Here is a 27,209-nt window from a genome sequence, read left to right as displayed (position 1 = left end):
CTCAGATGCTACTCAGGAAAACTGCAGCTGGTTTGTATTCACCAGGAAGATTAGAAGAATGTTCTCTGAGAAATTAAATAGCCTAAGGGGAAGGCTTCCAGGTATTTGGAGGTTCCCTCAACAACAAAATCCACCATCAACAAGCCCTGCTTATGCCAACGTAGCTTCCATTCAGCTTTTTAATGCCCCATTCTTAAGTATGAACAGACAGAAATTCACATTGTGAACATAAATGTCAGACGGGGATTAACAAACATTTGAGAACTGAAAAAGAGAAAATGAAGGGGGAGAAAAGGCACCTGGAAGAAACAGAGCCAGTTAAGTACGAAGAAAAAAAATGGCAATTGATGTACTTAGAGATGAGAAAAGATATTACAACAAAAAAATAAGTACAGGATGTTATGAAAAAGGGAATAAACAGAAAAAACAAAGAGTGCTTGGGATTTAAAATAAGATAGCCATAAAAAATTATTCAAAAATTAGAAGATAACATCAAAGAAATCTCACAAAAAGTAGTCCCTCTTACCAGGGAAAAGAAAAAAGAAAGGTAAGATTAGAGGGGAAAAAACACTTTAAAAAAATAATTAGAGAATTGATTCAGGAAGACAATAATTGCCTAAACAAATCGCAGAGAAAGACAACAGAGAATTCTGTGGGGAGGAAATTATCAAAGAAGTAATACAAGTAAATATCCCCCTGGAAGCAGGACTGTGAGGTAGCGAGAAGTGAGGCAAAGCTTTTATTACTTTTTTATTTTTACACTGTGTGCATTTACTACCATGACAAACAATTTACAAGAAAACAAACAAAAAACCCCTCAGTTCTTACCCCCAAATCTGTCCTTCTTTTCTGTATTCCCTTTCTCTGCTAATGTTATCATCACCAGTCAGCTCTAAAACAAGTTCTACTCTGGACAGATTTTTCACACATCTCTTCTCTATCTCTACTGTCCTCACCTGATCCTGTCACCTCTCCCTGGAATAGTTCCACAATATCATCACTGCTAGCTCTGTTTTTGGCCTCTACCTCCCTGCACTGCCCCCATCCTGCTATTGAAATGCTTTCTTTTGGCTACACGGCATGTGGGATCTTAGTTCCCTGACCAGGGATTGAACCCACACCCCTTACATTGGAAGTGTGGAGACTTAACCACTGGACCACCAGGGAAGTCCCCCCCCCCCCTTTTTTTTTGGAAATACTTTTTAAAAGTTTTTCTTGCCTGCAATGGACTGCTGACAATGCTCTTCTTTTGCAGTCCCCTACCTCTGGGATACATAAACCTTGAGGCTTAGAGTTGGTAGGTAGGTACTGTCCCTACCTACCTTATTCACCACGGCCACTCCTAAACCTCCCTACCTTCTTCAAAACTCCAAGTTCTTCTGAAGAATATTTCATCTGACCATACTAGCCAATATTGCTCTTTTTGACTGTTACCTGGCTAATAAGTTACATTGGTTCACTGAAATTCTAGCACCCGGCTCACCAACTTTCTTTCTACCACTACTTCTATCATAATCCTTGACAATTTCAACATCCATATTAAAAAAAAAAAGTCCTTCCAATATTCTGGCCTCTTACTTTTTAAATTTCCTCAACTTCATTGATATACTCCATTTGGGTCACTACTGCTGTGGTCATACTCTGGATCTTGCTGTCACCACCTTCTAACCACAAGCTCCTTCCTCTCCAGTTTCCCTCAAGCATCCCTGACCCAACATTCTCCAATAGCACTGGAAACGCTCATCAACTGAAAATTCTTCCTCACCACCCATCACTCAGCCCTTGTTAAATACCATGTTTCAGTGCTATGATCACCCCCTTGAAATCATTTTGCTCCTTTCTCTCTCCATCCTACCTGCCCTGCTTGTCCAACCCTAATTAAGCCTTACTCTGCTCCTAAACCCAAGTAGCTAAACTTTCCTCCAGAAATGGAGAAAAACATGACAGAATCCTGCTAATTGGTCCCTTTTTGGACCAAAATTATCAAATGGCAAATAACATTGCCCATCGGTCAGTCCCACTGATTTCCCTGGTAAATTTGTCCTCTGCTCTCCAAAATGCTCACTTCTCTGTAACCTTTTCCCCTTCCTACTTGCAACAACACATGCCATCCCTTGGCTGACAGCCTTGCCTCCCTTTCAGGCCTCATTGAAAAACCAGAAGCTATCAGACAAGAACTGCCCGTATCCTCCTCCTACCATCAATGCTATTAACTCAAGCTACACCTGAGCCTATGTACTATGCATTCTCTCCTGAAAAAATGGAAGAAATTTCCTTGCTCCCACATAAGCCATCATTTATTTATTTTTTTGCTATTTAAGAATTGCACTGCTAAAACCGTCCTTGATCTCTCCTAAATCTTCAAGTACTCTCCTTCACCTAGATCATCAACATCAGCAGGGACACCTGTTTATTATCACCTATTGTAAGCAAAACAAACAGAAAATGTCCTTGACTTATGCCCTCTTCCAGCTCCCACCTCACTTATCTTCTCGTCACTCTAAAACTTCTCCCAAGAGTTGTCTTCAGATATGGTCTCCACTTTGTTACCTCCCATTCTCTCAAGTTATTTTGCACTTTCATACTAGTTTTTCATATCATATATATATATTACACAGGAGGGACACAGAACATGGTTGTTAAGCTTGGACTTTGAACTTAGTTCTTATCCCTATTCTGTGACTCACTTTTTTGTATAAAAGCAGCATAGCTTCTCGGTGCCTCAGTTTCAACTATAAGATGGGGATAATAAAAGTATCTCATAGGGTTGTTGTGAGGCTTAATGAGTTAGCACATATAAAAGCACACAGAATACTGCCAGGCATATAGAAAGTATTCAATACGTGTTTGCTATTGAGGTCAACAGTGGCCTTCCTTCATCTTATCATACGCAACAAGGAAGGCTCTTTCCTGCTTTTCCTCGTCTGTCAGGTAGCACTGGACAGACTGCTCAATTCCCTGCTTCTAACACTTCTACTCATGGCTTCTGTGACATCATACTCTACTGGGTCTCCTTCTACTTCATGGCTGCTCCTTCTCAGCATCCTTGCTAGCTGCTCAATTTCTAAATAGCTGAATACTCAGCCTTCTTTTTACTATCTAAACTCTTCCTAGGTAACCTGATCCAGTCCCATGCTTTTAAATACCACCTACATACTGATGTTGCTTAAATTTGTATCTCCAATCCTGGCTCTCCCCTGAGCATCAGACAAGTATCTAACTGCCATTTCTACCAGGATATTAAGTTGTACCACGAATCTAACAGACCTAGGACAGAATTCTGAAGGACTCCCCTCTTTCCATTCTCAGCCTATACATCTGCTCCTATCACTTTCTAATTCTGTGATAGTTATCATCATTCACCCAGTGGATCAGGCCTAAAAACTAGAAGTCATATCTGATTTTTCCTGCTTCCCTCAACCAGACACCCAAATGTTAGCAGTCCTGTTTGCCTCACCTCCAAAATACATCCCAAATCCACCTCTACTTCTTATCATGTTGCTGCTGCCACGTTAAAACAGACTATCACAATTTCTTTCCTGGATACTGCAAATCCTCCCAATGAGTCTCCCTGCTTTGATTCTTGGTCCCCAGCAAGCCAGTTTCCTCACACAGCCAGAGTAATCTCAAAGTATAAAACAGATCACATCAATTCCCTGCTTAAAAACTTTCAAGGGCTTCCCAATACAATTATGATAAAATCTGAACTACTGAACTCAGGATTATATATGATCTGGCCCTGCCGGACTCTCCAACCTTCACTCCTACTATTTTCCCCAGTGCTCTCTCCACTCCAGCCACACCAACCTTTCTTCAAACACATCAGATTCATTTCTGCATTGGGGCCTGTGCACTGGCTGTTTCCTCTGACTGGATATCTCTTTCTGCAGATTTTAGCAAGGCAAGGCTAGCTCAGCCGCATGTTACCACTTCAGAGATGCCCATCCACTTAAAAGAGTAGACCCACTCCTCCACCCAGTCACTATTTATCCCAATAGTGCCCTGTTTTATTTTTATAGCACCTAGAGCCACATAAATTATTTGTTTATATGTTTAGTATCTGTTTCCTATCACTGTCATGTAAGATCCCATGTGGGCAGCAGGGACCCTCTCTTATTCACAGATGAATCTCCAGCATCTAGAATACTCACTCGCACATAGTAGGTATTCAGTAAACATTGATTCAACTTGAAGAAAATGAAGACAACAGTATTCACTTTTTGCCCTTAGCACAGGGGTAAATGAAAATCCACTCCAAGTACTGACAAGTTGATTTTGATATATCACCAGTCAAGATTGGTATGTTAAACAAAGTCAGTTATTATGTAAATCAATTATCACTAAAGAAAGAATATTGGTACATCTTATCAGAATTATCATCATACAAAAAAGAAACAAACTTGCATTTTTTGGTACTTCCATGTATTATTTTACATCCCCACAATAAGTTTCTAAATTAGATAAGGTATTGAACATTGAAAAAAATGAGGCGCCTTCCAGATAAGTAGATGTAAAACTAGGTCTATAATACCTGTGTTCTTTCTTTCAGATCATGAATTTGTTGACATTATAGGTTGCCTAGATATTTTAGAGCAGTTCCAATCAAGTAGCAGTAGAGTCAAAGAGATATTTTAAAAACCTCAATAGAAATTTCATACAGTTAATATAGTTTACAATGCCTAGAATACCAAGTATCCTGACTTTAAGAAAAATTGATTCAGGTTAAAAACACTAATCTCCTAGTAACAGGTGTATTGATTGGTTTGAAGAAGTCTTTGATGAATAAAAATGGAATTTTAGTAATAAATGTTTGATGGTCAAAATCTTTTAAAAAATGCACCATTGGGGTAGTAAAACAGGGTATCACAAGCCCACAGGATCAAGTCCAAATTCTGTAGTATACAGAACCTTTTTACTCCGACCCCTGCTTCTCTCCCAGCTACTTCTCACCACATGTTCATGATGGTTAAGGTCAGCCTCATAACCATCTAGAAAATTCCTGCTTATCTTTCACCAACTCAAATGTCACCTCCTCTTTGTAACCTTTCTTAATCCCTTCTCAGGCTGAGCTATCTCTTATCTATGTTCTCAGATGAACTCTGAGCATGATTTTAAGTATAATGTATTACAGCATTTATTCTATGTTTTCCTGGCTAGGCTGTAAATGTTTACTGAATTAAAGAAATATATCATTCAAATTCCTAAATCAATATGCAAAACATTTCTCACAGAGCAAATGTTCAACTAACATTGGTCAAACTAATTAATTACTGATTGAATGAAAAGTTTTATTAGGATTATGGTTACAGCTAAAAGTTGCCTAAATGACTTAATATGTGTAAAACTGAAGATTTTTTAGATATAACAACTATATCTAAAACGCCCAGGAACACAAGCCTATATATGCTGTTTTTTACACACAAGTTTATTGCTACCCTGGCAAATTCTACATTCTCTCTACATAGGAGAATTTGCTCGTGTAGAATGATCACCTGTTAAGTTTCACTGCATCTAACAGGTTCCAAGAAGGATGGTCAGGCCACAAAATCTCACCAATATTTTGACCCAACAAACTCTGACTCCTCCCAAACTGTTCTCTGCTTAGAAGTGAAAAAATAAAATAAAACCAAATGAAGATGCCTGAATTGAGTGCTCAGTCCTTATGGGGCTCACACACCCCCATGAGCAGGAAAAAAAAAAAAATTTTTCTAGATTTCTGACAGTATGAATATTCTTCAAAGATCCCATTGCTGTTTCCTGCAGTTGATCAACACCATTGCAGGTTAATCACTAGAAACTTGACAACTGACTAACCTAGCAGAAACATGAAATACAGTCTAAATAGGAATCACTTTTAAATGAATTCACTGAACTTTATATTGCCCCAACAGATTTTCATTTCTTGATAGCCCACTAAGAAAAGATACAGACTTTTAAAACTTAATAAAAAGCATTGAGTGCTACTTTAGTAATCCGTTGATATACTATCCTTAATGTGTATTTATTAAGATTTTTGATTTCAACTTCAGTAAAATATCACTCAACATTTAACATTAAAAAATAATGCATTGATATTTCTAATTTTAAAATTAACAACGTAACTAATTATAACTATTTGTACAAAGTATAGCAAAGTATAGCAAAATATTAGTGTCTCAAGATTACTACATACCAATCTAAGATTGAGTCCAAAACAGTGTTTTTAAATTTTCCTTTCAAAACCCAAACTTCATTTCTCTGTTACCAAACATGACTTCAGTTAGCGATTTACAAATATTTACACAGGGAAAAATATACCAAAAGCCATCAACAAAGACTGTTTTTGATTACTCTGGGATTCTAACCCATTTAGATTCTTCTAAGAATTATCTTGAGCATGCAGTTTAGAAATGCTTGTTTGAACAACTTAATCTTACATTGTTCATAAACATAAACACACAACATATAGTATGAAAGAACACATGAAAAATTGTTGCTTTTACTGGTATTAGAGGGTAGTTTTAATACAAGCTAAATACAAACACAATTGTTAGATTCAGTCACGTATCCTGCAAAACAATATGCCAAGATCAACCTTGAAGCATTTATAAAAATGAAAATGTATAAAATATCTTCCTCAATTAACTCTAAGGACTCTGTATACAAATGCAAGAATTTGAACTTATCAATAATACATCAAATGTTGAGCAACTAATTGAGCAGTAAAAAAACAATTTCTGATTTTAAAATTAAATAGCTCCAGGTAAAAGCATGTAATTTCCCACATCTACTATCTTTGTATTCTGCACAGAGTTCCAAGGCAAAGACTGCTTCTGGATTTATGCATTACCAGAGAGGATGACCTGTTTGGCTGGCTTATCACAGGCCTTTTAGTCTTCTTTCCTGATAGATCCTTTGCTCCTTTGGGAGGAGGCACAGGAGCTGGTTTCCATGGAATTGGGTTATAAAAGGCTGGCTCCGGATAAGAATTTCCACTGTAAAAACCTAAAATTATGAAAAAATCAGAACAAAACAAGAAGAAAACTTTTTGAGATCAAAGAAACTACATATTTTAAAATTCACAGAAAAATGTTAAAAGGGCAAAAATATTATTGATAAACCAATTTGACTCATTTAAAACTTGAACTCTCAAATATTTTCAAACACAGTAAGTACTGAAGTAAAAATTAAAATATAAATCTAAGCATTCAAAGAACATTAATGTTCACATCTATATATATAGAAACTCATAAAAGTTCTCCTAAGAAATTAATTTTAGAACCCTTAAAAAGAACAAAATCTTCATTTTAACTCAGTCTGGGAAACCGCTGATTGTGTACATGTTTCCCCTAGTTGGACACTAAAGTTTGCAGAAAAAATGTATGTTGCATATGTAGCTAAAGTGAATCAAGATTCTTGTTTAGAACCACTTAAATTCTAAATCACTGTCAATCAGATTTCATAATATCACTGTAATTTTGATAATTAAGAGCAGTAGAGCATTTGCAAAGATATTTATTAGAATAAAACTTATTTAAATGCAAAAAATAAAATAATCCATTATTTCACCAATTAACTTCTAGTCAATATGTATATTCCACCTAAGTTTTAACTTTACTATCCAATCATTTGGTTAAAACCACTGCTTATTACTCTTATTTCAAATAAGAGAACGAAAAAACAGAGCAGACCCTGCTCGGTAGCTGTAATGGATGACCTCTGTGACATGCAGGAGAGGCCTAAATCCTGACAGCAGGAATGTGTCATTCAGACATTGGCAACCCACTTTGACTGCATAGATATGTCAACACACACTTCACCACGATGGTCAAAACAAAGTCTGGAATATGTCCTATTGTGTGAACAAAACAGAATGGGAGTATTTTTAATAATAAATCACTTAAACAAGTGAAGGCAGCTGTCAGCAAGGCATGAGCTTCCAACATGAAGTACAAAGAAAAACATGCATTGCCATTTATAATCAGACCAAGCCTAAAGGCCAACCAGGTCTGTGTCTGGTTCATGTGCTGTCTAGTATTCCACCCTGCAAAAAGAATGTGCCAAAGACACTGGAAGCTCTGCCTCAGAGAGGGTTAGAAAAGGGGAAGAAAATGACCCCTTCAATATATCCTGATTAAGGCTTTAAAATCCAAGGAATGTAAGAAAATTTTACTTGTTTCTTAACCTTAGAAATCATTACTTTGCAGTTTTACCACTATTGCCTTTAAAATGTATCTGGTTTTAGAGAATGACAACAAATTTGTAGTATCTCCACAGGAATACAGTATGTTATAATCTTCCAGAAAATAGTAATTTGAAAGAAAAAAGATTTTTACACATTTCTATTTCTGTCAAAAGGAAACATAATATATAATATTCACTCCTGCAAGCCATATTTATGTAACCCACATAACATAAAAACCAACCTGTGAGTTTTCCATTGGCATAACCATAGCTCTTTGCAGCTGGACGAGGTTTATTTTTTGCATTTTCCAACCATTCCTTAAACTTTTTTTCTGCTATTTCCTTTTTTTCCTGTAATTCAGCCTGCCGTTGTTTTTCTTTTTCCTTAAAATGACAAGACCAAAGAATCTCCAGGGATATTCTGTAACTAAAAATTCTATTCAAATTCTACTGACTCTTTTCCCCAGTAGCTCCCCATCCCAATGGCTTTCTGATCAGAAATACTGAATCATAATTCTATAGAGAGCAAAATTTAACATGATCAGGGATGTGATATGAAGGTGGCTGCCTCTAAACAATGACATTAAACCTAAGAAGAAAAAAGCAATTTGCTGTTTTAAAATAGAATAGTAATTTATACTAATGTAATAAAACTTTCCATAAAAGTGCATTGAATAATATTTAAAAGCATAAACAACAATAAAAAGTTTGAACCTGACTGCAGAAATATCAATAGGCTTATTAATACTTCTCAACCTAAGAAAACCACAAATGCATATTCATTTCTGAAGCTTAATTATAGTATAACAAGTAGGGGTAGCTACATGTATTTATATTATGATAAGATAGTGCCAATTTTCTATTAGAAACTCTTTATACAATATAGCTGGCACATGTAAACACGAAAGTCATGTATTCTAACTGATCACTTTAGTGAAAATACCTTTTCTTTCTTCTTCTTCTCACATTCTTCAGCATTTTTTTTCTTTAACCATTCTTCATATTTTTCTTTTGCTTTTTCTTGTAAATGTTCTTTCTCCAGCTCCTTTGCTGCTTTTTCCTCCTTTTCTTTATTAATTTTTTGTTCCCTTTCTTTTCTTTTCTTAAATAAAAATGAAGGAATTTTAATTGGAGTATCTGTAGTCATCCTCATACAAGGGAGAAGTGTTATATGCAGCAATTCTCTAAACTTCAGTTATTTCTTAAAATAGGTGGTAAAATAGTGGTTGACACAGTGTGGCTTATGAAAATATATAACATACCTGCACTTACCTGATCAATTTTAGTCTACCAGCTTGAGTATACGTTTCATGATGGCCATAACAAAGGTCTTGCTTGACAAAGTACACTCAGAGACTGGAACAGTGTTAAGTAAATAGTAGGTGTTCTATAAAGATTTGCTGAGTAAATTAGTGGACAGTAATTATGACCTATTAGACTGTCCTGAATCTTAGTGTTTTTTGATGGATGTTTACCCCCACTCTAAAACAGGAGCCACATGTGTACACATTCCCCAGACAATTTGCCAATACAAATACTTGGATAAATTTTCACCATCAAAGAGTTACAGAGCACAAATTTTGGGCCATTAAGTACTGCTATAAGGGCACATACAGACAAATCTCTGGCTATGTAATTCTTATACGCCTTACACAGACCAAGGATTGGCAAACTATGGCCTGCAGGCCAAATATGGTCCATCAACCACCTGTATTTGTAAACGAAGTTTTACTGAAATGTGGCCACACATTTATTTACATATTTCTTGTCTATGCTGCTTTTGCACCACAACAGCAAAGTTAAATAGTTGCAACAGAGATTGCATGGTCCACAAAGCCTAAAATTTTATCTAGCCCCTTGAAGAAAAAACTTGACACAGACTATAAGTCAATGTTTCTTCCTTTTCTCACTCAAAAGATAATCTACCAACACAGCTAAATTCTAAATAACCAATGACATGGCTAGCTCTCTTTATCAAAGGTTTAGAAAATAATCTGCAAACATGAAGTATATGCAATACAAATGCCATATACATCACCCTTCATCGAGCAAAGAAATATGAGCCAAGAAATTCTTCCCTTAAAAGCGTCTTGTAGAATACTTTAATACAAGCAATTCAAGTAAGACCCAAGTAACGAACATCAGTTACATACAACATGTGTCCAGTGCTGTACAGGAAAGGCGGGTCTTAAAAATCAAAGCACGGGAATTCCCTGGTGGTCCAATGGTTAGGACTTCGTGCTTTAACTGCTGAGGGCACAGGTTCAATCCCTCCTCAGGGAACTAAGATCCCACAAGCCTCGAGGAGAGGCCAAAGAATAAAAAAATTAAAGCCCCTGTCATTCCCCAGGTTACTATATTTCCTTATTGTTGGTCTGCCAATAGCTGCAAAAGGAAATCCTTTCTTGCTGAGAACTCAATATCCATTGAAATAATGCTGGAATTTAACTATTGGGTTAAATTCCACAAAGAAGTTAAGTAATCTGCCCAAGGTCGCACAGATGGTAAATGACAGATCACTACATATCTCTTATATACATATGAGAGAACGCTGAAAACAATTTTTTGCCAATAAATTCAATTTAAATAAGATGTCAAAATTACTTAAAAATACATCACTTTCCAAAACCGATTCAAGAAGAAACAGAGTAACTGAATGAACCTCTACTTGTAAAACAATTCAGAATTTAAAACTTTCCCACAAAGAAAACTCTAGCCTCCAGTTGCTTCACTGGTAGAGTCTATCACACGTCTAAGGAAGCAACAGTACCAATTACTACACAAATTGTTTTAAAAAACAGAAAAAGGGAACACTTCCAAGCTCATTTTAGGAGCCCACTATTTCTCTAAAGTCCAAACCAAATATGAAAATTACAAGATAATATTAGGAATAAGTCAAGATAACTGCTCTCATCAGAAACATGAAATACTTAGGGATACATTTTAAAAAGACGTATAATACCCCTGTACACTGAAAACAAAAAAAAAAAGAAGAAAAAAACAGATAAATATGGCTTAAATAAATAGAAAAAAAATCATGTTTATAGATTTATAATTTGATATTATTAAGATAGCGATTTTCTCCTGAATGATCTATATATTTAATGCAATCCCAATAGTATCAGGCACTATTCAAGCAAGCATGATTAGGGAAATTGATAAGCTAATTCTAAACGGAAAGGGTGCAGAGCAGCTAAAACAATTCTGAAATAGAAGAAAAACGATGGAAGACTTACACTATTTGATTAGAAGAATTTTAAATTCAAGAATTACTATATAAAGCTATAGTAAGCAGATAGTGTAGTACTGGCATAGGAAATGGGTCAATTGAACAGGATACAGTCCAGAAATAGACCCAGACGTATTTGGTCAATAGATTTGAAATAAAAATGTCAGGGTAACTGAGTAGGGAAAATATTATCTTTCAACACAGTGTTGGAACAACTGTATATCCATATTCCAAAAAAATGAACCTTGACCCTTGTCACATGCCAACATTAAAATTAACTCAAAATGCAAATAGGTAAAAGCTGAAGTTATAAAACTTCTAGAAGAAAACAATGGAGAATATTTTATAACCGTGGCATAGGCAAACGTTTCTTTAATAGAACACAAAACCCACAGACTATAAAAGAAAAAACAGAAATATGGAACTTAACCAAAATTTAAAATTTCTGCTCTTTAAACATATAAAAAAATTAAAAGGAGGAAATATTTATAATACATGTTACAGGACTTAAAGGAATATAAGAAGAATTCTTACAACTTACTATTAAGGCACACAAAATGGGAAAAACTTAAACACTAAACTAAACAAACAAAAAACAAGAGATGTAGAAATGGTCAGTAGTGCTATGGATTGAATTCTGTCCCACCAAAATTCATATATTGAAGCCCTAATCCTCAATGTAACTTTTTTTTCTTTTTTTTAAATTGGAGTATAGGTGGTTTACAATGTTGTGTTTAGTTTCAGGTGTGCAGCAAAGTGATTCAGTTATACACAGACACATTCATTACTCTTCAGATTCTTTTCTCATATAGGTTATCACAGAATATTGAATAGAGTTCCCTGGGCTATACAGTAGGTCCTTGTTGTATACAGTAGTGTGCGTATGTTAATCACGAGGCTCCTGATTTATCACCCCCCCCCCCATGTTTCACCTTTGGTAACCATAACTTTGTTTTCAATATGTGTAAGTCTCTTTCTGCTTTGTAAATAAGTTCATTTGTATCATTTTTTAAAAATTTGATACCACATATGAATGACATCATATGATATTTCTCTTCCTCTGACTTACTTCCCTAAGTATGATAATCTCTTGGTCCATCCATGTTGCTGCAAATGGCATTTTGTTCTTTTTTATGGCTGAGTAATATTCCATTGTAAGTATGTACCAACTCTTCTTTATTCCTCTGTCAATAGACACTAGATTGCTTCCATGTCTTGTCTACTGTAAATAGTGCTGCAATGAACACTGGGGTACACCTATCTTTTTGAATTATGGTTTCCTCCAAATATATGCCCAGGAGTGGGATTGCTGAATCATATGGTAGTTCTAGTTTTAGTTTTTTAAGGAACCTCTATAATGTTCTCCATACTGGTTGTACCAATTTACATTCCCACCAACAGTGTAGGAGAGTTCCCTTTTATCCACACCCTCTCCAGCATTTTATGCTTTGTAGACTTTTTGATGATGGCCATTCTGACCGTTGTTAGGTGATACCTCATTGTAGTTTTGATTTGCCTTTCTATGGTAATTGGTTATGTTGAGCATCTGTCCATGTGCTTTTTGGCCATCTGTATGTCTTCTTGGGAGAAATGTTTACTTAGATCTGCCTACGTTTTCAAAAAATTTTATTTTATTTACTTTTTTATACAGTAGGTTCTTATTAGTCATCAATTTTATACACATCAGCATATACATTGCAATCCCAATCGTCCAATTCATCACACCACCATACCCACACCCCCGTGGCTTTCCACCCTTGGTGTCCATAAGTTTATTCTCTACATCTGTGTCTCAACTTCTGCCCTGCAAACCAGTTCATCTATACCATTTTTCTAGGTTCCACATACATGCATTAATATACGATATTTGTTTCTGTCTTTCTGACTTACTTCACTCTGTATGACAGTCTCTAGATCCATCCATGTCTAAACAAATGACCCAATTTCATTCCTTTTTATGGCTCAGTAATATTCCATTGCATTTATGTACCACATCTTCTTTATCCATTTGTCTGTTGATGGGCATTTAGGTTGCTTCCATGACCTGGCTATTGTAAATAGTGCTGTAAAGAACATTGGGGTGCATGTGTCTTTTTGAATTATGGTTTTCTCTGGGTATATGCCCAGTAGTGGGATTGCTGGATCATATGGTAATTCTATTTTTAGTTTTTTAAGGACCCTCCATAATGTTCTCTATAGTGGCTGTATCAATTTACATTCCCACCAACAGTGCAAGAGGGTTTCCTTTTCTCCACACCCTCTCCAGCATTTGTTGTTTGTAGACATTTTGATGATGCCCATTCTAACCACTGTGAGGTGATACCTCATTGTAGTTTTGATTTGAATTTCTCTAATAATTAGTGATGTTGAGCAGCATTTCATCTGCTTCTTGACCATCTGTATGCCTTCTTTGGAGAAATGTCTATTTAGGTCTTCTGCCCATTTTTGGACTGGGTTGTTTGTTTCTTTAATATTGAGCTGCATGAGCTGTTTATATATTTTGGAGATTGATCCTTTGTCTGTTGATTCGTTTGCAAATATTTTCTCCCATTCTGAGGGTTGTCTTTTCTTCTTGTTTATGGTTTCCTTTGCTGTGCAAAAGCTTTGAAGTTTCATTAGGTCCCATTTGTTTATTTTTGTGTTTATTTCCATTACTCTAGGAGGTGGATCAAAAAAGATCTTGCTGTGATTTATGTCAAAGAGTGTTCTTCCTACATTTTCCTCTAAGTGTTATAGTGTCCAGTCTTACATTTAGGTCACTAATCCATTTTGAGTTTATTTTTGTGTTTGGTGTTAGGGAGTGTTCTAATTTCACTCTTTTACATGTAGCTGTCCAGTTTTCACAGCACCACTTATTGAAGAGACTGTCTTTTCTCCATTGTATATCCTTGCCTCCTTTGTCATAGATTAGTTGACCACAGGTGCATGGGTTTATCTCTGGGCTTTCTATCTTGTTCCATTGATCTATGTTTCTGTTTTTGTGCCAGTACCATATTGTCTTCATTACTGTACCTTTGTAGTATAGTCTGAAGTCAGGGAGCCTGATTCCTCCAGTTCCGTTTTCTTCCCCTCAAACTGCTTTGGCTATTTGGGGTCTTTTGAGTCTCCATACAAATATTAAGATTTTTTGTTCTAGTTCCTTAAAAAATGCCATTGGTAATTTGATAGGGATTGCATTGCATCTGTAGATTGCTTTGGGTAGTATAGTCATTTTCACAATATTGATTCTTTCAATCCAAGAACATGGTGTATCTCTCCATCTGTTGGTATCATCTTTAATTTCTTTCATCAGTGTCTTATACTTTTCTGCATACAGGTCTTTGGTCTCCCTAGGTAGGTTTATTCCTAGGTATTTTATTCTTTTTGTTGCAATGGTAAATGGAAGTGTTTCCTTAATTTCTCTTTCAGATTTTTCTGAAAATCAGTGTATAGGAATGCAAGAGATTTCTGTGCATTAATTTTGTATCCTGCAACTTTACCAAATTGATTAGCTCTAGTAGTTTTCTGGTGGCATCTTTAGGATTCTCTATGTATAGTATCATGTCATCTGCAAACAGTGACAGTTTTACTTCTACACTTCCAATTTGTATTCTTTATATTTCATTTTCTTCTCTGATTGCCGTGGCTAGGACTTCCAAAACTATGTCGAATAACAGTGGTGAGAGTGGACATCCTTGTCTTGTTCCTGATCTTAGAGGAAATCCTTTCAATTTTTCACCATTGAGAATGATGTTTGCTGTGGGTTTGTCGTATATGGCCTTTATTATTTTGAGGTAGGTTCCCTCTATGCCCACTTTCTGGAGAGTTTTTATCATAAATGGGTGTTGAATTTTGTCAAAAGCTTTTTCTGCATCTATTGAGATGATCATATGGTTTTTATTCTTCAATTTGTTAATATGCTGTATCACATTGATTGATTTGTGTACATTGAAGAATCCCTGCATCCCTGGGATAAATCCCACTTGATCATGATGTATGATCCTTTTAATGTGTTGCTGGATTCTGTTTGCTAGTTTGTTGTTCAAGATTTTTGCATCTATATTCATCAGTGATATTGGTCTGTAACTTTCTTTTTTGTAGTATCTTTGTCTGGTTTTGGCATCAGGGTGATGATGGCCTCATAGAATGAGTTTGGGAGTGTTCTTTCCTCTGAAATTTTTTGGAAGAGTTTGAGAAGGATGGGGGTTAGCTCTTCTCTAAACGTTTCAAAGAATTCACCTGGGAAGCCATCTGGTCCTGGACTTTTGTTTGTTGGAAGATTTTTAATCACCATTTCAATTTCATTACTTGTGACTGGTCTGTTCATATTTTCTATTACTTCCTGGTTCAGTCTTGGAAGGTTATACTTTTCTAAGAATTTGTCCATTTCTTCCAGGTTGTCCATTTTATTGGCATAGAGTTGCTTGTAGTAGTCTCTTAGGATGCTTTGTTTCTCTGCAGTGTCTGTTGTAACTTCTCCTTTTTCATTTCTAATCTTATTGATTTGAGTCCTCTCCCTCTTTTTCCTGACAAGTCTGGCTAATGGTTTATCAATTTTATCTTCTCAAAGAACTAGCTTTTAGTTTTATTGATCTTTGCTATTGTTTTCTTTGTTTCTATTTCATTTATTTCTGCTCTGATCTTTATGATATCTTTCATTCTGCTCACTTTGCATTTTGTTTGTTCTTTCTCTAGTTCCTTTAGGTGTAAGGTTATATTGTTTGAGAATTTTCTTGTTTCTTGAGGTAGGCTTGTAGAGCTATAAACTTCCCTCTTAGAACTGCCTTTGCTGCATCCCATAGGTTTTGGATCATCGTGTTTTCATTGTCATTTGTCTCTAGGTATTTTTTAATTTCCTGTTTCATTTCTTCAGTGATCTCTTGGTTATTTAGTAACGCATTGTTTAGCCTCCATGTGTTTGTGTTTTTTACGTGTTTTCCCCCTGTGATTCATTTCTAATCTCATAGTATTGTGGTCAGAAAAGATGCTTGATATGGTTTCAATTTTCTTAAATTTACTGAGGCTTGATTTGTGACCCAAGATGTGATCTATCCTGGAGAATGTTCCATGCACACTTGAGAAGAAAGTGTAATCTGCTGTTTTTGGATGGAATGTCCTATAAATATCAACTAAATCTATCTGGTCTATTGTGTCATTTAAAGCTTCTGTTTCTTTATTTATTTTCATTTTGGATGATCTGTCCATTGGTGTGATTTGTTCAAGTCCCCCACTATTATTGTGTTACTGTCGATTTCCTTTTTTATAGCAGTTAGCAGTTGCCTTATGTATTAAGGTGCTCCTATGTTGTGTGCATATATATTTATAACTGTTATATCTTCTTCTTGGGTTGATCCCTTGATCATTATGTAGTATCCTTCGTTGTCTCTTGTAAGATTCTTTATTTTAAAGTATATTTTATCTGATATGAGTACTGCTACTCCAGCTTTCTTTTGATTTCCATTTGCATGGAATATCTTTTTCCAACCCCTCACTTTCAGTCTATATGTGTCCCTAGGTCTGAAGTGGGTCTCTTTTAGACAGCATATATATGGGTCTTGGTTTTGTATCCATTTGGCAAGCCTGTGTCTTTTGCTTGGAGCACTTAATCCATTCACGATTAAGGTAATTATTGATAGGTATGTTCCATGACCATTTTCTTATATTGTTTTGGGTTTGTTTTTGTAGGTCCTTTTCTTCTCTTGTGTTTCCCACTTAGAGAAGTTCCTTTAGCATTCGTTGTAGAGCTGGTTTTGTGGTGCTGAATTCTCTTAGCTTTTGCTTGTCTGTAAAGCTTTTGATTTCTCCATCGAATCTGAATGAGATCCTTGCCAGGTAGAGTAATCTTAGTTGTAGGTTCTTCCCTTTCATCACTTTAAGTATATCATGCCACTCCCTTCTGGCTTGTAGAGTTTCTCCTGAGAAATCAGCTGTTAACCTTATGGGAGTTCCCTTGTATGTTATTTGTCGTTTTTCCCTTGCTGCTTTCAATAATTTTTCTTTGTCTTTAATTTTGGTCAATTTGATTAGTATGTGTCTCGGTGTGTTTCTCCTTGGGTTTATCCTGTATGGGACTCACTGTGCTTCCTGGACTTGGGTGGCTATTTCCTTTCCCATGTTAGGGAAGTTTTCGAATATAATCTCCTCAAATATTTCCTCTGGTCCTTTCTCACTTCTTCTGGGACCCCTATTATGCGAATGTTGCTGCGTTTAATGTTGTCCCAGAGGTCTCTTAGGCTGTCTTCATTTCTTTTCATTCTTTTTTTTTTTTATTCTGTTCCACAGCAGTGAATTCCACCATTTTGTCTTCTAGGTCACTTATCCGTTCTTCTGCCTCAGTTATTCTGCTGTTGATTCCTTCTAGTGTAGTTTTCATTTCCGTTATTGTACTGTTCATCTCTGTTTGTTTGTTCTGTAATTCTTTTAGGTCTTTGTTAAACATTTCTTGCATCTTCTTGATCTTTGCCTCCATTCTTTTTCCGAGGTCCTGGATCATCTTCACTATTATTATTCTGAATTCTTTTTCTGGAAGGTTGCCTATCTCCACTTCACTTAGTTGTTTTTCTGAGGTTTTATCTTGTTCCTTCATCTGGTACATAGCCCTCTGCCTTTTCATCTTGTCTATGTTTCTGTGAATGTGGTTTTTGTTCCACAGGCTGCAGGATTGTAGTTCTTCTTGCTTCTCAACTTAATCTCTTTAAGGCTAAATGCGCATATGCCAACATTAGCAGCCTGAATCTTACAATACCTGCTAGTGTTGAAGGGTCTCCTGCAGAGGCAAGGTGTGGCTGTGGCTCACTGTGGGGACAAGGACACTGGAAGCAGAAGTTCTGGCAAGTACTCCTTGGTGTGAGCCCTCCCAGAGTCTGCCTTCTACCTACTTTTTGATTGGGTTGTTTATTTGATATAGAGCTGCCTGAGTTGTTTGTATATTTTGGAGATTAATCCCGTTTCAGTTGCTTCGTTTGCAAATATTTTCTCCCATTCTGTGGGTTGTCTTTTTATTTTGTTTACGGTTTCCTTTGCTGTGTAGAAGCTTTTAAGTTTCATTAGGTCCTATTTGCTTATATTTGTTTTTATTTTCCTTAGTCTAGGAGGTGTATCAAAAAATATCTTGCTGCGATTTACATCAAGGAGTATTGTGCCTATGTTTTCCTCTAAGAGTTTTATAGTGTGTAGGCTTACATTTAGGTCTTTGATCCATTTTGAGTTTATTTTTATGTAGAGTGTTTATGAAATGTCTAATTTCATTCTTTTACATGTAGCTATCCAGTTTTCTCAGCACCACTTTTTGAAGAGACTGTCTTTTCTCCTTTGTATATTCTTGCCTGCTTTGTCATAGATTAATTGACCATAGGTGGGTGGGTTTATTTCTGGGCTTTCTCTCCTGTTCCATTGATCTGTATTTCTGTTTTTGTGCAAGTACCATACTGTTTTGATTACTGTAGCTTTACAGTATAGTCTGAAGTCAGGTAACCTGATTCCTCCAGCTCCATTATTCTTTCTCAGAATTGCTTTCGCTATTCAGAGTCTTTTGTGCTTCCATATAAATTTTAAAGATCTTTGTTCTGCTTCTGTGAAAAATGTCATTGGTAATTTGACAGGGACTCCACTGAGTCTGTAGTTGCCTCGCGTAGCATAGTCATTTTGACAATATTGATTCTTCCAATCCAAAACAATACCTTTCCACGTCATCTTTGTGTCACCTTTGATTTCCTTCACCACGTCTTATAGTTTTCAGAATACGGGTCTTTTGTCTCCTCAGGTAGGTTTACTCCTATGTATTTTATCCTTTTTGATGCAATGGCAAATGGGATTGTTTCCTTGATTTCTCTTTCTGATCTTTAGTTGTTAGTGTATAGGAATGCAAGATTTTGGTGTATTAATTTTGCATCCTGTACATTTACTGAATTCACTGATGAGCTCTAGTAGTTTTCTGGTAGCATCTTTTCTATGTATAATATCATGTTGCTGCAAACAGTGACAGTTTTACTTCTTTTTCAATTTGCATTCCCCTTATTTCTTTTCTTCTCTGATTGCTGTGGCTAGGACTTCCAAAACTATGCTGAATGAAAGTGGTGACAGTGGACATCCTTGTCTTGTTCCTATCTCAGAGAGAATGCTTTCAGCTCTTTACTGTTGAGAATGTTAGCTGTGGACTTGTCATATAAGGCCTTTACTATGTAGAGGTAAGTTCCCTTTATGCCTACTTCTGGAGAACTTTTATTATAAACGGGTGTTGAATTTTGTCAAAAGCTTTTTCTGCATCTATTGAGATGATCATATGGTTTTTAGTCTTCAGTTTGTTAACACGGTGTATAACACTGATTGATTTGTGGATATTGTAGAATCCTTGCATCCCTGGGATAAATCCCACTTGATCATGGTGTATGGGATTCAGGTTGCCAGTATTTCGTTGAGGATTTTTCCGTCTATGTTCATCAGTGATACTGGCCGGTAATTTTCTCTTTTTGTGGTATCTTTGTCTGGTTTTGGTATCAGGGTCATGGTGGCCACATAGAAAGTTTGGGAGTGTTCCTTCCTCTACAATTTTTGGAATAGTTTCAGAAGGATAGGTGTTAACTCTTTTCTACATGTTTGATAGAATTCGCCTGTGAAGCTATCTGGTCCTGCATTTTTGTTAGTTGGAAGCTTTTTAATCAGTTTCAATTTCAGTACTTGTGATAGGTCTATTCATATCTTCTATTTCTTCCTGGTTCAGTCTTGGAAGCTTGTACCTTTCTAAGAATTAGTCTATTTTTCCAGGTTGTCCATTTTATTGGCATATAGTTTTTTGTAGTAGTCTCTTATGATCCTTTGTATTTCTGTGGTGTCAGTTGTAACTTCTCATTTTCATTTCTAATTTTATTGATTTGAGTCCTCATTTTTCTTGATGAATCTGGCTAACAGTTTATCAATTTTGTTTATCTTCTCAAAGAATCAGCTTTTAGTTTCATTGATCTTTACTACTGTTTTCTTCATCTCTATTTCATTTATTTCTGCTCTGATTTTTATGATTTCTTTCCTTCTACTAACTTTGGGTTTTGTTTGTTCTTCTTTCTCTAGTTCCTTTACATGTAAGGTTAGGTTGTTTTTTTGAGATTTTCTTGTTTCCTGAGTTAAGACTGTATTGCTATGAACTTCCCTCATAGAACTGCTTTTGCTGCACCCCATAGGTTTTGGATCATCGTGTTTTCATTGTCATTTGTCTCTAGGTATTTTTTATTTATTTATTTATTTATTTTTTGTCTCTAGGTATTTTTTAATTTCCTCTTTGATTTCTTCAGTGATCCATGGTTGTTTTGTAACATTATTTAGCCTCCATGTGTTTGTGTTTTTTACGGTTTTTATTTCCTGTAATTGATTTCTAATCTCATAGTGTTGTGGTTAGAAAATATTCTTGATATGATTTCAATTTTCTTAAATTTACTGAGGGTTGATTTGTGGCCCAAGATGTGATCTATCCCGGAGAATGTTCCATATGCACTTGAGAACAATCAAAGGAATGTTGTAATAAATACCAATTAAGTCCATAGGGTCTAGTATGTCATTCAAGACCTGTGTTTCCTTGTTGATTTTCTGTCTGGATGATCTGTCCAGTGATGGGACTGGGGTGTTAAAGTCCCCCACTATTATTGTGTTAGTGTCAATTTCTTTTTTTATGGCTGTTAGCATTTGCCTTGTATATTGAGGTGCTCCTATGTTGGGTGCACATATATTTGTAATTGTTATATCTTCTTTGTGGATTGATCCCGTGATCGTTATGTAGTGTCCTTCTTTGTCTCTTGTAACAGTCTTTATTTTAAAGTCTATTTTGTGTGATGTGAGTTTTGATACTCCAGCTTTCTTCTGATTTCCATTTGCATGGGATACCTTTTTCCGTCCCCTCACATTCCCTCTGTATGTGTCCCTAGGGCTAAAGCAGGTCTCTTGTAGACAGCATATATATGGGTCTTGTTTTTGTATACATTCAGCCTGTCTGTGTCTTTTGGTTGGAGCATTTAATCCATTTACATTTAAGGTAATTATCGGTATGTCTGTTCTTACTGCCAATTTGTTAACTAGGATTTGTTTTTGTAGGCCTTTTTTTCTTCCCTTCCTCTTCTCTTGTGATTTTTTTCCCCCTCTGTGGTACACGGGCCTCTCACTACCGTGGCCTCTCCCACCGCAGAGCGCAGGCTCTGGACGTGCAGGCTCAGCGGCCGTGACCCACGGGCCCAGCCGCTCCCCGGCATGTGGGATCCTCCCGGACTGGGGCACGAACCCGTGTACCCTGCATCGGCAGGCGGACTCCCAACCACTGTGCCACCAGGGAAGCCCTTCTCTTGTGATTTGATGTCTATCTTTTAGCGTTGTGATTGGGTTGCTGCTTCTTTTTCGTGTGTGTATCTATTGTAGAATTTTGGTTTGTGGTTCCCAAAAGGTTTTGACCTAGCAGTCTATATATGTACAAGACTGTTTTAACTTGCTGGTCTCTTAATTTCCAATGCATTATCAATATCCTGCATTTGTACTCTCTTCTCACAACTGCTGGTTTTACTATCATATTTGTGTGTGGAGATTTCCTACCTTTGCTTTATGTTTGTCTTAACTGGTGAGCTTTCCCATTCATAATTTTCTTGATTCTAGTTGTGGTCTTTTCTGCCTAGAGAAATTCCTTTAGCACTTGTTTCAAAGTTGGTTTGGTGGTGCTGAATTCTCTTAGGTTTTGTTTGTCCATAAAGCTTTTGATTTCTCCGTCAAATCTGAATGCCAGTCTGCTGGGTAGAGTATTCTTGGTAGTAGGTTTGTCCCTTTTGTCACTTTAAATATATCATCCACTCCCTTCTGGCCTGCAGATTTTCTGCTGAAAAATCAGCAGATACCTTATGGGGATTCCCTTGTATGTTATTTGTTTCTCTTCCCTGTTGTTTTTAATTGTTTCTATTTAATTTTCATCAGTTTGATTAGTATGTGTCTCATCTTGTTCCTCCTTAGGTTTATCTTGTATGGGACTCTCTGTGCTTCCCAGACTTGAGTGTTTCCTTTCTAATGTTAAGGACGTTTTCAGCTATAATCTCTTCAAATATTTTCTCAGGCTTTTTCTCTCTTCTCCTTCTGGGACCCCTACAGTGCTAATATTGGTGCATTTAATGTTGTCACAGAGGTCTCCAAGACTGTCCTCATTTCTTTTCATTCTTTTTTCTTCATTCTGTTCTGCAGCAGTGATTTCCAACATTCTGTCTTCCAGCTCACTTATTCTTTCTTCTGCCTCAATTCTTGTGCTATTGCTTCCTTCTAGTGTATTTTTCATTCCAGTTATTGTATTGTTCATCTGTTTGTTTATTCTTTAGATCTTCTCTTTGTTAAACATCATTTGTATCTTCTCAATCTGTGCCTCCATTCTTTTCAGAAATTTTGGATCATCTTTACTATCATTACTCTAAATTCTTTTTCAGGTAGTTTGCCTATCTCCACTTGATTCAGTTGTTCTTGTGGGTTTTTATCTTGTTCCTTTGTCTGGAACATATTTCTCTGCCATCTCATTTTGTCTAGCTTTCTGTGTTTGTGGTCTTCTTTCCACTGGCTGCAGGATCATAGCTCTTCTTCTGGTGTCTGCCCTCTGGTAGGTGAGTTTGGTCCTGAGGCTTGTGCAGGCTTCCTGGTGGGACTGGTCCCTACCCACTGGTGTGTGGAGCTGGGTCTTGTCCCTCTGGTGGGCAGACCATGTCAAAGGGTGTGTTTAGAGGTGGCTGTAAGCTCAGTACGGCTTTAGGCAGCCTGTCTGCTGATGGGTGGGGCTGTGTTCCTATCTTGCTGGTTGTTTGGCCTAAGGCATTCATGCACTGGAGCCTCTAGGCTGCTGGGTAGGGCCAGGTCTTGATGCCAAAATGGCAACCTCTGGGAGAGCTCAAGCCAATCAATATTCTCTGGGGCCTCTGCCACCAGTGTCCTTGCCCCCCCCCATAGTGATCCAGAGCCAATCTCAACCTCCCCAGGAGACCCTCTAAGACTCATAGGTAGGTCCAGCCCAAGCTCCTATGGAATTACTTCTTTGTGCTGGGTCCCAGTGTACATGAAACCTTGCGTGTGCCCTCCAAGAGTGGAGTCTCTGTTTCCCCCAGTCCTGTGGACCTCCTGCACTCAAGCCCCACTGGTCATCAAAGCCAAGTGCTCTGGGATTCCTCTTCCTGATGCCAGACCCTCAGCCTGGGGAGGCTGAAGTGGGGCTCAGGACTTTCACTCTTGTGGGAGAACCTCTGTGATATAATTATTTTCCAGTCTGTGGGTCGCCCACCTGGCGGGTATGGGATTTGATTATGTTGTGAAAGCACCCTCCTACCATCTCATTGTGGCTTCTTCTTTGTCTTTGAATGTAAACTATCTTTTTTGGTACGTTCCAGTCTTCTTTGTTGATAGTTGTTCAGCAGTTTGTTGTGATTATAGTATTTTCATGAGAGGAGGTGAGCTCAAGGCCTTCTACTCCACCATCTTTTCCAGAATCAAGGGGCTGCTTTTAGTTTGGATGCTTGCTGTCTCTTTCCTCAGCATGGGCTGGCTGTTATCCCCTTGATATGGGGTGTGCAGGTGCAGCAGCCCTTGTGCACTCCCCGGACAGTGTGGGCAGCACTTGGCAACTTCTTGTGGATCTCGTAGTGGTGGCCCGTGCCTGCCTATGGAGCCCATGATTGCAGTGGTGACTTGAGCCCACACCCAGAGCTTCTGTAGGCAGTGTCCCGTTGCCTGGGAGCACTTACAGGGAAAGAAGCTCTTATGGTGGTCCTGTCCCTCTCCTCATGTGCCCCTAATAGTGGCACCTTACTTTTCTGGCAGGCACCAGCTTCTCCTGAGTACACCCTCAGTTGCCACAAGCTAGCCTCTGCAGACTGTCTCTGAACAACCAACCCTGGTCCCTTCCCTGGGTCTGACCTCTGAGGCCTGAGCTTCAGCACCCAGTCCCCACCCGCATCAACAGAGGAGCATCTCAGGCTGGAGAACGCAAGGTGGTGGTGCCGACCTTCTGTGCAGGTTACTCTCCATTTTGCCTTCTGCAAACCGGTTGCTGTGCTCTCCTCCTAGGCCCCGAAGCTCCGCCTCCATCCAGGCTGATCCCCCACCAGTGAAGGGACTCCCAGGGTGCGGGAACCTTTTCTCCTTCACAGCTCCCTCCCTGTGGTGCAGGCCCGTCCCCATTCCTTTCTATTTCCTTTTGTCCTACCCAGTTACTTGGAGGTTTTCTTGTCCTTTCAGAAGTTTGAGGTCTTCTGCTGGCGTTCATTAGATATTCTATGTGAATCGTTCCACTTGCAGATGTGTTTTGAGTGTTTTTGTGGGAGTAGGTGAGCTCCCTGTCCTATTCCTCCACCATCTTGAGTCCCCAGCCTGTAACTGTGTTTTGAGACAGGACTTTTAAAGAGGTAATCAAGTTCATAAAGGTGGGGCCCTAATCCAAAAGGACTGGTGTCCTTACAAGAGGAAGAGGAGACATCAGGGATGGGCATGTACACAGAAAAGGCCATGTGAGGGTATGGAGAGAAGGCAGTCATCTGCAATCCAAAGAGAGAGGCTGCAAGAGAAACCAAACCTTCCAGATACCTTCATTTTGGACTGTCAGCCTACAGAACTGTAAGAAAATAAATTTCTGTTGTTTAAGCCACTCAATCTGTGGTATTCAATATTTTGTCACGACAGCCCTAGCAGACAAAGAGAATAAGCTTATGAAAAGATGGTAAATACCATTAGATCTCAGGAAAATGGAAATTAAAACAACGATGATAAACTACTACACACTTAATAGAATGACAACGTTAAAAAGACTGAGAATCTGGCAAGGATGTGGTGCACTTGGAACTCTCAGACAATAGTGGTAGGAATGTAGAAGTGGCACAAGCACTTTATAAGAAATTGCTGAACTATTTTTTAAAGTTAAACACACACTTACCATACAACCCAGAAATTCAGTTCCTAGGCATTTACCCAAGAGCAATGAAAACAAGTATCCACAAAAAGACTTGTACGTAAGTGGTCACAGAATTTTATTCATAATATCCCAAAACTGGAAACAACCCAATTATCCATCAACTAGTGAATGGTTAGACAACTTGTGGTATTCCACAGAATAGAATATCACTCAGCAATAAAAAAGAACAATCTTAATACCTGAAATATCGGCAATTTTTAAAAACAGAAGAAGCTTGACACAAAGGAATATATATTGAATGATTCTACCTATAGGAAATACTAGAAAAGGCAAATCTAATCTACAGGAACAGAAAGCAGACTTATCCTTACTTGGAGCTGGGGTTAGTTGGTGGGAAGCAGGGGCTGAATGCAAGGGAGCACAAGGGAACTATCTGGAGTGAAGGAAATGTTCTCTACCTTGACTGTAATGCCGGTTTCACAGGTACATAAGCTTGTCAAACCTCATCAAACTTAAAATGGGTGTGTTTTATTGTATGTAAATTATTGCTCAATGAAGTTGATTTTAAAACATCAGACAGACAGGCCCTCTGCAGCATTTAAACTACAGAAGAGAGGATAGAATGCCTTTAGTTAGCAAAACGAGACCAGAGCAGACATTCAGAGAGAAGTACTGAGAGAGAGCAGCCAGCCACTAAGTGGCTTCAGATTTTCTGGCACTGCAGTGCTGTACCACACAGAGAATAACAATAAATCTTTCTTTTTTTTTTTTAAGATGGTGCCCTGAGAGAACCTTTGTTTCTTCAAACTAAAGGAAACTAACAAACCAACTGACTACTCAAAGTTTCTGAATTTCTATTTTGGTTTCTTCAACAGTATCTGGCACATGATAAACGTGTTGAATGCATGAATGATGCACTGATGACAGTGTTATCAATCATACACTTTGCTGATTGGAATTAATTTTTTACATTAAAAGAGCAGTTCCATAGTTTAAAAAAACTGTTTAAAAATAAATTTATTTTTAATTCTCAAACAATGAAGGCAAATGCCCTTTTGCAAGATATGTGGTAATACACTGTAAAAAAACAAATCTAAAAAATGAATTAGCATGGCAACACAAATGTCAGAGTACCAGATGAGATAAGCCATTTATTTGAAAAGGATTTAACGATTTATAGCACAATATAAGAAATTAGCTTTGCTAATGGATACATAAATTCTTTTTGTCTGATTTTTTGATAGAACACAGTGAAAATGACTTAGAGAAAATAATGCCACAGATATATCTAAAATGTGAATGAAGCTGGAAGCAGCAGAGGACCACACACCATGAAATGTAAACAGAGGAGAAAAAAGCTAGATGCCAGACAGGAAGAGAAGAACCAGAAGAGCAGTCTTTACAAATAGAGGTAAGTATAACCAAGACTGAAATAAGAAATCTGATAGTTCTTAAGGCACAAAACAAAAAAAAAAAAACAAGAGTGATCAATTATTCCTTAGTATGCACAGGAATTCTGCAGAATAAGTAAATTTTTCAAGGTTCATTTTTAAACTCTTCTCAACCTTATGGAATTTTGCTTTCGATAATTAGTGATTTATGTCAGGGCAAGCCACTTCCCTTCAAAAGAAAGAAATAATTTTTCTCAAATAATTGGATTAGATCTACTGCCACTAATTAAAACAGAGAATATATCATCTCTACATTCTTAGACAAACAACAACTATGTTTGATTAGCATGGTAAAATGAGCTTAATGGAGTCAGAAGATAAGAGAAGCTTTTAGAGGAGAGAGCATACTATTCAGTACATGCAAAACTTTTATTTTCTAGCTATATATTTCAAAAAAGTATCACTCAAAGCTTGGTTGTAGTTACACAGGCTTATTTTGATTTTGGCATTTATTCACAAAGAACTCTTTCTTGTATTATGGGATGTAGCA

At 37.3% G+C, this 27,209-nt stretch overlaps 1 protein-coding gene across 1 annotated transcript in view; it reads right to left on the bottom strand.

Annotated features, from left to right (window-relative positions):
- Positions 1–2,864: 2,864 nt before the first annotated feature.
- The window catches only part of CCDC34 (coiled-coil domain containing 34), a gene marked incomplete at its 5' end in the record, with an annotated part of 52,560 nt that continues 28,215 nt past the window's right edge, over positions 2,865–27,209 (bottom strand). Inside the window, 3 exons of the mRNA XM_079929698.1 lie at positions 2,865–6,984; positions 8,406–8,547; positions 9,107–9,265. Of these exons, the coding sequence (XP_079785824.1) occupies positions 6,770–6,984; positions 8,406–8,547; positions 9,107–9,265 (516 nt within the window). The 3' untranslated portion in view covers positions 2,865–6,769. The remainder of the gene's footprint in view (positions 6,985–8,405; positions 8,548–9,106; positions 9,266–27,209) is intronic.

The sequence above is a fragment of the Stenella coeruleoalba genome (assembly GCF_951394435.1).
Source record: "Stenella coeruleoalba genome assembly, chromosome: 8".
NCBI lineage: Eukaryota > Metazoa > Chordata > Mammalia > Artiodactyla > Delphinidae > Stenella > Stenella coeruleoalba.
This window is presented reverse-complemented; position numbering and strand designations above follow the sequence as displayed.